Here is a 14,004-nt window from a genome sequence, read left to right as displayed (position 1 = left end):
TATTCAACAGGCAGTTCTGGGAAAGAATCCAGAAGAATTCAGTCAGTAACTGTGAAAACTATAATTTATAAGATATAAGTTGGAGGCTGAAAAAAATATGTATTGTGAGGCAGTAAAATTACAGTTTTATTTCTTATTGAATTTGGAGCTACACTGCAAGCTATAGAAAATGCTCAGCTAATAGAACATTGCACTTATTTACTGAATCTGGAAAATATCCCCAGGAAAGAAGCTCTCGATCCTTCCAAGATACTTTCCATAGGCACTGAGCTACAGTTGTATGTGTGTGAACAAAAAGTGTGTTTCAAAGTCTTCCATTTTATCACTGCTATTTAGCAAGCCAATTTGTCAACTGAACAAATATATGGATATTTAAAAATGTAAAAACATGAAAGCTGTTTTAAATCCTATTTTAGCAGCATTCAGGTGTTAAACTACAGTTAAAAGAATCACAATAGTAGCATAGCAATAGTTCAAGCTCTGCTTGCCTTGGACATGCAGGGAGTCCCACGACAGTCAAAGTCTGGTCTTGGGGTTGAGCCACAGCAGTGAGAAATCAGTGTATTCCTTCTGAGCAAATCACGGGGTTGCTGTGAACACATCTGCTTACAGAGAGTGACCCCAGGGCATGGCTGTGGCTGTGTCACCAAGCCTGCAATCTCACCTGTAACTCTTTCTTCCAGGTATTCCTTTCAAGACGAAGAAGACATGTTCATGGTGGTTGATCTCTTACTTGGAGGTGATCTGCGTTACCATTTGCAGCAGAATGTCCACTTTAATGAAGGAACTGTTAAGCTGTACATTTGTGAGCTGGCGCTTTCCCTGGATTATTTGCAGAGATACCACATAATTCACAGGTGAGTGAATTCCATTTGAAGGAAGGGCTGCTTTCTTTTGGCAGAGTGATTTTATCATTGCATGGTTCTGTTTATTCAAAACCTCTGAAAATTCTAAGGGTAGAATTTAGCTCTGAAAATGTTTTTGCTTTAATTTTTTTTCAAATGTTTTCCTTCTGCCCTCAGCCATTCAGTAACCTCATATCCTTCTCATATTACCCTTTTCTTGTTTTTATCTCATACTACAATGTAGCTTTTTACTATGGTCTTTAGACACTAAATGCAACCTACAATGGCATCCTGTCTGCTTTTAATTTATTTTTAGTTCTCCAGAGCCCCAATGTTCCTGAACACAAAAATGTTGTAATCCAGTACCACTTCACACAACATCAAGGAAAAGTCACAAAACCAAAGGCTGAGAATAAATAATAATTTGTTTACTTGCAGAATGTGCATGAAGGTTGAAAGGAGGAAGAGAGGTGAGGAAATAAAAGAAAAAGTAGAATTAAATTGGAATGGTGATAGTTAGTGCCTCCTTTTTGCACTTCCTATATTTCAACAATGGGTATTTTTACTGGCTTACAGCTGGCAATCATAGTATTAACATTCTGTGATTCTGTGATTCATGTCAAAGGAGGTGTCAAGCACCAAGGTCTGTTTGTTTTCCTCAAACAATCTGGCATTTAACTGAAGCAGCAGGGTAACTTATATTTTTATGTTGATATAGCAACTGTGAAATTATAAAATTATGGACTTGAGCCTCTATTTTACTATTTTTTAGGCTAAATTCAGGATACTCCTCTGTGATTTACAGTGGTCTGAACAGAAAAATTAGTTTTCTGTTTTAACGAAACTGGATGCAGCTTTCAGAGACAAAACTAAATTAAGCTGTGCCATAGCTGTTCTGGTGTATGGTATAAATAAATTCCTCCAAATATTTTAATTGAGAGTTTTCATCCCATACACCTACCAGAGCTGCCTTATGATTTTGTAATAAAGAACCAATAAAGAGTATGATTTGACTTTCTGAAGAGGGTTAGTCTATACAAAATCTTTCTGAGATGTGGTGGTAGATGAATGATCTGTACAAGACAAAATTCAAGCAAAAATTGCAAAAGTTGTTTGGCTGGAAATTGAAACTCCCACAAATGTTGCAAGCAATTTCTGAAAATTTGTATCTGTAGCACACTGCCATTATTTTAGTATATCTCCATGTATTTTGCATACGTTTTCCTTTCTTAGTGAATATTTTAAAAATAGAGCTCAGAATTCTGGCTGACCTTTGTTTCTATGCCTTAAGGAATGTTCTTGGTGAAAAACAAATTGATGAGCATTTTTCTCACCCTCATTTTAATAATGAGACATTTTATGCAAATAGGCTGTCAAAACATTCATGAGAGAATCAAGTTCATAATCAAAACTTGTATTTTGCTAGAAGCCCGTGACTTAAAAATGTTTCACAGAAAAACCTGTGAAAGGTGGCAGATGCCTGGAGAGAATGAAGGACTGGATTGAAGAAAATGTGGTTGTTTACAGTTTTTTGTGACAGTGTCTGTATTGCCATGGTCCAACTGTGAAATTGGGCAAGACACTTTATTCTCTTCTGTATTACTTGACTAGGACTAGTAAGCACTTGATTTTGATTTTACTTAATTTTCCTGTTTGCACTGATTGTAGTACAGAGTAATGCCAATGGCTTAAACACTTGTTGATTTGCACCAAGACAGGGGAAGGTGTGGGCATCTGTAGCTGGTTGTTGGCTCTATTTAGGAGCAAGTTCTGGGGTTTGCTTTTTGCTTTCCCACAGCACCAAAAGTTTTCACAAAATGAAATTTGTCAAAATACCTGCTTTTTAGCATGTGTGGGGGGTCTCACTGGCTGGTTAACTAGGATTGTTGCTTAGTATATAAAGGATCTGTTTCAGGACTCTGCAGTGTTATGGAAGAGATGTTTATTTTGAAGCTGGCAGACTTGAGATCTGAGCGTGGTTCTCCCACTTCATTGCTTACTGCCCAAATCACCCAACTGTGACACAAGGAACCTTTCATTTCTCATCTTGCCATTGTGAAATCCCAAATGATCTATGTCACCATGAGCATTTTATTTAGACAGGAGAGTCCCAGCACATTCTGCCTTCTGCCTCCCCGCCACCTGGAACAGCACTCTGCAGTGCAGGCCTTCAGCTGCTGTAAATCTCTCTATCAGGGCTGGCATCAAGAGCACAATGCCAATTTAAATTGGCTCAGGAGCTGAGCCAGCAGTGATGCTCAGTGAGGAGACTTGTATCCATTGCTTCGTGTTGCAAACACATCATCTCAGTCAGAGATGAAAACTATGAGCTGGTTGGTGTTTATATCTCGTGGTAGCAGACCTCAGCAAAATCACTGTGACTGAGTACTTCCAGTTAGTGTTTGCCTGATAACCTAAAAACCTGTATTAGATCTTCCACTTTTAAATGAGTGCATTGGCAGCAAAAGGGAAATAAAAAGGTTAGTGAGTCACAGAGTCATTGAGAGAGCCCCCTACTAAATTTTGTCTTTGCTACAAAGGAAGAATAGTTGAATGATTCATCAGACTAAGTAGGTGGATTTTCAAATTGCAGTATTATATATGATGCGCGAGTCAGGAACTTAACTCCTCCTCAGTATTTACAGATGTGTATGAAATGTGTTCAGGTTTTCATTACTATTATATCCAGTGACATGATAGAATGTTTTTTTCAAGATTACTCTGCAGCCCCAGGAGTTTGCTATAAAAGGAAGTGGTAATGAAGCAGACAAGAATTATCAGGCATGTATGAATGGATGTACAAGTGTCGAGATTAATGCTATGCCAGTTCCCCTTGGAGGTGCCATACAATACCTCTGCATTTGCTGATGTGGTTAGTGTTGTGTATGTACTCTGAATGTGGCAATCATTTCAGCAATAGAAGTATTGTTTCTGGCGGAACAAAAAACCACTACTGTTCTGGTATGTTTGTGAAACTTGTCATTTTTATTAACCACATTCATGTGTATAAATCCATATTTGTCATGCACAATCCTGAAATAGTGGATTTATTTATTACGGCACAATAATGAGTGCTGTACAGTGTGTCTCGTACCTCTATTGTACATGTGTGCATTTACAGAGATGTCCAGACAAAATTATAAAAAAAATAAAAATTAAGAAAGCTCTTAGTTTCAAGCTATGATCTGAAGACTATTCAGGGCAAATTTTTCATGCAAATTACACAACAGTTAATGATATTGCTAAACTGTTGGTCACAGGTAATGGCTACATCACAAAAAAATATTTCCTCATGGCCCTGATATAATAACATTTTATCCACATTTCTTAAACAAAATAGTAATTCTTTCAGGGTTGTGTGAGCAGTGTTTGTTATAGACCCTTGGATCCAGTACACACAAAAAGGCTTTTAACAATTCACATGATCTCATTCATTCTCAAATGTTGGATTGAATCTGGCGTTCTGCATTAGCCGACGTCAAGTTTCAAGACGTTAAGACTAAACACATTCTTTCCAGTTCTGCTTGTATGATACCAATGAATAACCAGTTGGACAAAAGCTTTCCTATCAAAGGCTGAATAAACTTATTTCAGCCATGAGTAACTCAACCCCCTCTTTTCACAAATATTGCCGTTCATATATTTCAATAAAGCCACCTGCTTCCTCACCAAAGCAGACTGCCCATTTTCATTCAGCTTGTTCTTCCAGCAGTAGCTTCAGTGCTGTCTCTCCCAGGATGCTCTTGCAGGTAGAATTTTGGCTTGGAGCAGCACTGGCCCTGGGGTGCTGCGGCTGCTGCCCAAGTAACACTCATAGTGATAAAATCACATTTTCTCTTTTGAAGGGGACAAGCGTTAACTGCATTGCCCTTACAACTTTTCATTGTTTGGCTCCATTGGTTTTCATCTGCTCAGGCAGGAGGCTGGATGTGACAGATGTCTGGAAAGGAAATTGCAGTAACCTTCAAGCACAGTTTTAGGATATTGGACTAGTTGTTTCATCTACATACCCAGGGTTTTTTATTTCAGTGGGTATTTTTAATGCAAAACCATTTGTGTGTGTATGTGTACGTATATAAACACACATATAAACCTCTGGTTGAAGCACAGTATTACTGGAAGCAATCTGGCTTGTTGGGTCTGTACTGTGTGGTTGCTATGATAATCACTGTTTTCCATTCCTGCAAGTTCTGCTTCTAAGAGAGAGTAGCACCAGCAGCTATTCCAGCTCCAAACAGCTACTAAGCAGCAGTTCAGGGTGGGCAAAAGCTAATGAAAATGGTGACAAATGAAGCATTATATTTTCCTCTACCAGCCGATCCACTGCATCAAGCTAGATAAGATGCACTCATCGTTCAGCACTGCTGGGCTGGCCTATGGTGTAGGAGATTCTTGTTTATTCATTACTGTTGAGCCTTTCAAGGTGTCCAGCAGTCTGGTGAAACCAGATAATATGTCTAAATGATTAGACTCTTCTTTAAAATGGACATTCCCAGTCTCACTTATAACATCATACACCAAAAAAATAAACTCTAATTTTAAATGTTCCCTTCATAACACTGTCCATTTAGAATGTAAGCAGTAAATAGGTTTGGAAATTATTTGAAAATGGAGAATTTGCCCTTAGTTTTTTTTTCTCACAGGTGTCACAGGCAGAATAGTGCCAGTCTGAGCTTTACCAGGACATTCTAAAAGGACAGAGTTCCTTATGGATTTCAGCAAATATCTGTAGTCTTTTTCTTGCTGTTAAACATGTGCTGATGAAGAAGAAAATGTAGTAGAGTCTGAAGTAGGTGAAATGGGAAAAAATAACCATAATTTGACCACTATTCATAAGCACTACCAATGATCATGACAGGTCAAGAGGCCTGTCCATTGAATTTTCTTAATTTGTCTTCCCATGTCTCTTCGATGTCTTTGTAGCATGTTCTTTAAACAAGTGCAAACCCACATTATTTCCAAGGAAAAATTGCAGAAACTGAGCAATGAGTTATGTAAGAGAAGTAAATTGGAAAGCACACAAAAAGAAGCCAATAAAAAGAAATACCATGCAAACCATAAAACATGGAAAACCTGCTGAATGCTTATGAACCAGCACTGATAAAAAAGAAAGTGATTGACAAATTCTAGGCATGAAAGGTATTTAAATTTCAGTTGTATCCTAAAAAAAAAAAAAAAAAAGAATTAGATATCACAAGATATGAATATGCAGACAACAAGCCTTTCAAATTTTGAACAGAGCTCTATATCTACATGAACAAATCAATTTTACTTCTGTTTGGCAACAGTAAAAGAAAGAGTTATTTAATATACCAGATGACATACTGCAAATAAGTTGGTTTGGAAACACACTGAGATTTCAATAACCAGAGACTAGATTACTAATCAAGTAAAACTATCTGTACTGGGGAAGAGACACAGGGAACACCCTGAGACGTATGATGCTCTATTGGGTGCTCCAATCCTGCCACTGACACTGATAAAATCTTTTATTGTGGGCACACTGCACTTTCCTTTCATCATTCAGGTAAAACACCAGGAGACACCCACCACATCCTCACTCCTTTTGTATGTACCCCATGGCTGAAGGATTCTCATTAGTCAGCAGGGGATGGCTTGGTTCCTCAAAATTTTCAAGTGAGCAGATGAAGTCAATCCTTGGTCCTTTCTTTCATCCTCATTCTTCTCATTATTGCAAAGTTGTAAAGAATGTACTTACATTAAATATTTTTTCTTTAAACAAGGAAAACTCATCTCAAGCTCTACATCATTTAAAATTTAGATGTCTGGTCAACATTGGGAGAAGGAAGACCTGAACTGTTTTGTAGATTGAGCTTGGCCAACTATTTTGCATTAGGTGACACCGCCAATGGCCAAAGATAATCTAAATTGACCCCATCCTAGGTATTTGTTTGTGCTGTATAGATCTCTATAGAATGAGTGTTTTTCACTAAAAATTAAGTTTTGTGATTGTAGTTGGTTATCTTATTGCTTGCTTCTTTGTTTAAAAACAGACACCCAAACTAGTGTAGATATCATCTAGACAGAAGAGTTTACAACATGCATCTAGAAGAAAAAGTTATGTATTAATTCTTACTAATTCTTCTATAACACAATTAGAAAGAATTTCTAACAATTTTATCTGAATTCTAATTTTTACATACTGATTTAAAGGTTTTCCTGAATCCTTTCTCACCTCACTGTCATTTAGCTGCAATCAGCAAACTAAACATCAAAAATCGTTTTCTCTAAAAGTGTAAAACTCCAAAATCAAAATACCACTAGGGATCAGAGTCACTGGGAATTGTGGACTTATATGTGTCTGACTTGCTCCTGCTAGTTGTAGCTTCATACTCCTCACTACCTGCTCAGTTGGATCAAGATCAAGCATTTCCATAGAGGGAATCAGCACTTCATGCTATTCACAGCTAAGTATGCAGGAACAGGAAACAGTGTAAAGAAACTGAGAATCAGGCAAAATCTCACTCTGCCACATCAGAATGTACAAATCTTTTCAAAAGTGGGCAACAAAAAGCCACTGTGCAATCACCTTGCCTAAAGCTCATTGCTGCAGTGAGCATGACAACCAGCATCCTGGAGATGCCAGAAGGTCCACTGATGCCCAGGCTCAGCATACTCTTTCCTGTGAAGTGTGCTCAAAGGGAACGTATAAAGTCCATGTAGATATTATACAGCACTTTGCCAGTTCCATGCTCTGCATTTCCCACTTTCCAATCACTGTAGCTAGGAGCATAGCGTTGTTTTGGCTTTTTCATCTCCATCTGTTTTCCAGAGGGCTTTCTTAAAGACCATCCTTATGTTTGTTTTGAGGTTACAATGACTTGCTTCCATTAATTGCTTCTAGATTCTACAGACTGCATCCTCACCTAAATGAGTTGTCATCAACCGTGTTACAGTTTTTCCTCTCCTGGTTTCTTTAATAATACTTTTATATTAACTTACCTTTTAGGAAAAAGGTCTTATACAAGCAGTCTACAAGGCACATCATATGTTTTAAAATACTACACGTCTCTCATCTCCACAATTTATTACCCTATTGATGGATAATGAAATTAAATGGCTTTCTTCCTCCCATCTCCCACTCAGTATTGGAGTTTTGACCATGAATCATTTTCAGAGATTCAGACACTGAAGCTGAAGATGCTGACGGAATAGAAGCCGAACTCTATGTTCAAGATTATCTCAGGTCTCCATTCACAAAACTGATTCGGTTTGTGCTAGTTTTCTGCTTTAGTGTATTGATAGTTTATTTGTGGCCAATGCAGTGAGTCTGTTATCAGAGACATCTTTTCTTTCATATAAATCCATCACAAATTTCTTGGTGTTGCTTTAAATCTTCAAGTTATTTTACTGTACACATCTGCTCCCAACTTATGTACACTAGCAAAGACCACAGTATTATTAGCATGTTGATATTATAATATAATAATCAAGAGCATTAAGAACTACATTTAAATAATTTTGAATAAGTAATTGAAATGATTAGGCACTCCTTCAAGAGAGGCATAACAGTACCCACAGTAATGATTGCCTGGCTCATACAGCAATGCTTGCTTCATCCTTGTTTTGTGATCCTCCGCCTGCCATCTCAGGGTGGTGCTGCTGTCCCAACCTCCCAATGCCAGCTGGGAGCAAAGGAGAGGCTGAACAAAAGCTTCTTTCACAAGCAAGATCAAATTAGCAAAGACGTGTTATTCAACAGGGGAGAGAACAAGATCTCCTCTGATACAACACTGACCCTTTTTTCCAGAGCTTTAGTGTTAATGTTATATTAAAAATATTCTGATATGTTTGCATCTTAGAAATTTTACAAAATCATGAATATATGCAAGCATATTCTCTGCCGAAATGGCAGATTTGCATGAAATGTGCTTGAGTCATTTTTTTTGTTCATAGTCAGGGAAGAAACCTAAAATATTTGATTAAAATATGTAGATGCTGAAAGGGAATATGGAAAAAGACTCAGGCTGAGCAAAGTATAAACCAATAGCAGCATATGGACAATTGCTTCATTCTTTTTCTGCTTTAATAGCTGCAACTCTTTCTCAGCTTGGGTGAGCAATACATGCATAGAGTATTCTATCATTCCCTTGGAGATTTCTTTGCAACAAAAGTTTTGTTTTAATATATGGAAAAAAAACAGACTTAAGGCAAAAAAATGCACATTTACATTATTTCCTCATGAATGCAATAATCTTCTGTATCTCAGGGACTGAGCAGATTGTCCATGGTGTGACAGAAGGCATTTCTTTAAAGAATATTGCAATTTAAGCTTCCTTCTTGCCTTAGAAATGCATTCAGGAGCTTTTAGTACAGCTTTGATATTTCAGGTGAGATGTGGTTTGTTTTGTACAATTTTTGTAACACTGGTCATCTGATGGAGCTTAATCTTTCAAAACAAATCATCTAGTGAGCAGGGACTGTAATTAAGATACAGATCGCCATGACATTTGTTCTGCTGAAGTTGCCTTCTGGTCTTGTTTTGTTTTGTATTTATACTCTATATCCTTTTTGGGGAGCTACTCAGGGCATTTCCTCAAGATTATTTTCAAACTTTTCTATATCCTCTGTGTGTCCCAACTCTCCTGGATGGGTTTTACTGAAGAGAAAGCACAGCAGCTCAAATCTTTGATGCTATATGATAGTCAGTCCTACTGATGAGCCTCTGCTTCTTCCCATTAGTGTGCACAGCTTACTCTCATCCCTCTGGGCATTTCCTACTGACCCAGTGGGGATAAATGCAGTTTTTGCAGCAGAGAAGGCAAGGCAAGCCTGAGAGTCAGCAACTGTGGTGCCCTTGCATGAGCAGAACTGCTGTCGGCAGGGGAAGACCTTAAAATATCATGACAAACTGGGACCTTGCAAGGTAGGAACAGCACCTGGTAGACAGTACACTTTTAGTGAACCAAAACTTATTAAATTGGTGAATTTACTCATTCTTTACACTGATGATCAAAATCAGTGTACAGTCAGACTAACAAAAATGAGAAATAACCTCTCACCAGTGACTACCAGTTTTTATTTAGCCATTTATCTGTTCATCTTGTTATACACATGAAAATCTGATGCTTTTCTGAATGCAGAGGAGTTGCTTTCTAGTCTAATGATAAAAATATAAAAGGCTGGAGTCTTTTTTTTTTCTTTTCACCGTGACTATTCTGTGTCTAATCATGTTATAGTCTCACAGTTTATTTCAGTGATATTCTTATTGCACATTTCACACATTTTTCTTTCTTTTTTTTTTTTTTTTTTTTTTTTAAGTTTGGGGGTTTAATTATGAGCACAGATACTTTAGAATATAAATATGATTTTCTTATGATAAAACTGTTGGCTGTCTTTCTGCACACAGACACTGCCTCTACCCTGCTGTCAGGTTTAGTTCAGATTGTAAGCATTTTGAGATTCAAACTGTATTTTGCTCTAGCTTTATTCAGCCCTCAAACTTTGTTAGTTTTTATTAAAAACCAACACTGCTTAGAGTCTCCTCTGTCTCTGTAGTTGTTATCATTCAACATCAAATGATGTGTGATGGAACTGGAATGATAAAAGACTTCGTGGATGATCAAAAACACCACAAAAAAAATAACAGCACAGAAAGTATCCAGTTTTTAACAGTGTCATAAAAACAAACTGGTCGGGCACTGAGCTCTGAATGTCTGGCCCATGAGTTCACAGTTTGAACCTTCAGTGAACATGGGTGATTTTTCAGCCAGCTGAGCAGCTACATCTCAGAGAGACGGTAGCAAGAATAAAAGGAATAAGTGGTAAGATAGATAGAGCTGAGGCTACCAAGAAGAGAAAGGACATCATGTCCTTGCACAAAGCGCACTCGAGATGCCCAGAAGGGTGCTAGGAGGGCTGAAGAAGAGTTTGATTGAAGAGTGTGGGGTGGGGTGTGGGCAAAGGAAACCTGCTGTGGAGAGGACCAGATTCTGAAAACCAAAATCTGGAGTGAACAGAGAGGGTGGAGAACATGGGAGAGAGGTACCATGAAGTGTTGGGGGTGAAGTAACAGGGGGAAGTGGGGGTTAATGCCAGTGTATGAATTCTGGGTGAGAGGGCTAAGGCTAACTGAAGGCTGAGTGGTTTCAAGTATGTCTCTCTTGGTCATTGTTGGGGTCAAACAACTTTATTCACTAATTGTGAAAAACCTTGCTCTGAGTTCTGCAGATAAATAGGAATTAATACACCAGCATTAAAATGAATTTCTCTGTGTGTTCCTAGAAAAGGGGCTGACGTGGGGAATTGCTGTCTTACTTTTGTTTTGTTGCTCTCTCAATTTTCTACAAAATTTAAGACATGGTCCTCTTTAAAAATATCAGATAAGTAGGTCTACTCAACAAGTGTTAAAGGTCTATTTTGGATGCAAGCCAAAAAGCAATGACTTATTGTCAATAATCAACAATAATTTCTAAAAAACTCATTTAGCAAGAGCTGCTGAGTGGAAACCTGATTGCCAGAATTCTGTATTTCTCAGCTTTTATGCTAATTACATGTATTAGTTATCTAGGCTTCTGCCTTTAGAATCTATAGAGACTCACATCTTGCCTCTTGAGGTGCTGCAGAATTTTCCTCTGATGGTGCTCCTTTAACTCTCTTCTGGAAACCTACTCACACACAGAAATGCTCCACAGATGGACTCCAATGCAGACATGTGCACTTACATATGTATAGAGAATTGAATACTAATTAAAGTACCAGCTTATTTCCCTGAGTCCCAGAGTACCTCTGCTGCTGAAAATAAGAATTATGAACATATAGGCAAGAATGTCCATTTCCAGCCAGAAGTCTTTTATCCTATCATTATTGTTTAATGTTTGATTTTGGAAGATACAGTCTCAAAAAGAATAGCATATGAGATCTAAAGCTGAGAAACTGGATTATTAAGCCTTAGTTGTCTAGATTTTTGAGCATATACATCAAACAGGTGTAACTCTTTAGTTAAAGGGAAAAATGGTGGTGCTAAGTCGTTGCCTGCTCTTCCCTCCTAAGAAATACTTGGTAGCCAGTTTCCTTACATAAGACAGGATTTTGTCCCCCTGAGACTAAATGTGGCTCCAGTTGGGAAAAGCAGCTCTGTGTGGCAGTGCCAGGTTCCCTGGATGCCCTGGACAGCTGGGCTTGTGATGGCCGCCTCTCTGGAGTGGAGCAAGGAACCCCTGGGCTCCTTTTGCAGGCACCGTTCTCTGAACCTCACCCAGCTAGAATACCATACAGAGCCTCAGAGGATTTGATGCCACAAATGAGGAGGATGATTTATTTGATGGCATCAAGAAAATTCTTAAGACTGCATGGTATTTTAACTACAGCACAATTTATCATGTATGAAAGATTGCGCCCTTCGTGCTGTGAGATGACGTCAAAAAAGATAATGAGCACCAGAAGCGTGACTCCTGCAAGAGGCTTAAATACCTGCCTGTGCTTCTGTGATAACGCATTACAATAATTTGACTCAAGAACATCCCCAGTTGTTTTCATAATTTCACACAGCATGCAAGATATCTCTTATGTTTTAAAAAACTTATTCTACAGCTCATCAAGATCTAAATGCAGAAGTCTATATTTTTTTTTCAGTTGGCTGTCCAAGAAAGGGGATATTTTGTCAACACAGCTAATAGAATCTAAAAAGATATTCAGTTCATCCAAAAATAGACATTTGGTCCTCTGAATGGCTCCTTGCAGTCCAATGACTTTGTTGTTTATTGAATGGAAATACAGACACATAATTTACCAACGAACCTAATCCAAGTATCTTAATCTGAAAGATGAATCCCATATCTATTTTCAGTTGAAGAAGTAGCAAGATTAATCCTTATAATAATTTCAGTGCAAGCTGTTATTGTAATAACAGTTTCCCTGCACAGTCTAGTTTAAACACACCTTTCCCTGTACTACATTCTTGCCAAGTGAGCTTAATGAGGATGTTGCTGCTACAGTCCGTGGACTCAACTAATATTGCCAGTCTTTCGTTCCTTATCCAGGTTCACCAAGAGGAGTTGGAATACTTGGCTTTTTGATTCCAAGCAATATGTTGTTGACACCTCTTAGAGTAGGAAGACTTCTTAAAAAGGTGGAATATGAGTTGTAGTTTGGGTTAAATGTATTTTGTCACATCTCATCTATCTTAAACAGCAATCTCCAGGAATACATGAATGTATTGATCTGGGAGTTTCTTTGTAAATGTTCTTCTTAAAAGCATTCAAAGTTATCCTTCCCAGGATGGGTGAGTCTAGAGGTAGAAAATTGTTATGAGCTTTCTGTTCAAAACATTAAAGATTGGTTGGAGGGAGCCAATGCAGCATAAAATCAGATATTTACCCCTCTATTTCATAGAATTAATCCATCTGTTGGTGGATTTCATAAGACCTGCCAACTGTTACTGACATTTAAAGTAGTACAACGTCAGGTTTTTTAATAATCTACCATTTTCTTGTAAGGCATAGACTTTGCAACTCCCAGCTTGGTCTACTGCAGCTCACTTTTACATATATTAAATCTATAAAACCACCCAGAAGGGGAAGGATATGCAGGACATCAAAGCCCATTTACCTGTGGAACATATTCAGCCTCCTCTCTGCCCTGGCTGTGTATAGCTTAGGGCCTGAGGTGGTCAATTTGAGGAATAAAGGCCAAATAATTATACCTATGGTTCTCATTACATAGGTATGATCCAGCAGGAGATGATGGCAGTGGTAAGGGTGATGGGGAATCTGACATTCATGCTAGCATGGGCGGTTTCAGCTCAGAGTGAACAAGAAAGCATAGCATGCTTGTTTTCTGCCTGCTGGTCTACAGCACTTCTCCCCGCTACACTGCACTGCTGAAACTGGGATCAGCAGAAAATCTGCTTAATGGGAAACTCCAGTGCTGATTTGGAGGGATGACTGCCCAGGCACTTGCTGAAAACCTGAAACCTTTGGAAGTTGTTGTCATCTTCCTTGGCCCGCACATTAAGTCCATCATGCTGTACTGTACTTTAATTGCCAGCTCTGTCAGCTGTAATTAATTGTGCTGTGGTATGGATGAAGGAAACAGTTGTTAAACAATATTATCATTGTGTATACTGCTGTTTTGACAAGTGTCTGATGAACTTTTATGTCTAGAAGTTGCCAGGGCCTTTAAGGCAAATTTTAGATAT

General features: G+C 38.2%; 1 protein-coding gene across 2 annotated transcripts in view; it reads left to right on the top strand.

Annotated features, from left to right (window-relative positions):
* Positions 1–14,004, top strand: part of STK32B (serine/threonine kinase 32B) — a 162,982-nt gene that overhangs the window by 87,999 nt on the left and 60,979 nt on the right. For both annotated transcript variants that reach the window (XM_065060513.1, XM_013372292.3), the window contains exon 4: positions 684–857. In XM_065060513.1, coding sequence (XP_064916585.1) covers positions 684–857 — 174 coding nt within the window. The remainder of the gene's footprint in view (positions 1–683; positions 858–14,004) is intronic.

The sequence above is a fragment of the Columba livia genome, chromosome 4 (genome assembly GCF_036013475.1).
Source record: "Columba livia isolate bColLiv1 breed racing homer chromosome 4, bColLiv1.pat.W.v2, whole genome shotgun sequence".
Taxonomy (NCBI): Eukaryota; Metazoa; Chordata; class Aves; order Columbiformes; family Columbidae; genus Columba; species Columba livia.
The sequence above is the reverse complement of the archived record's forward strand: the minus strand, read 5'-3'. Positions and strand labels throughout refer to the sequence as shown.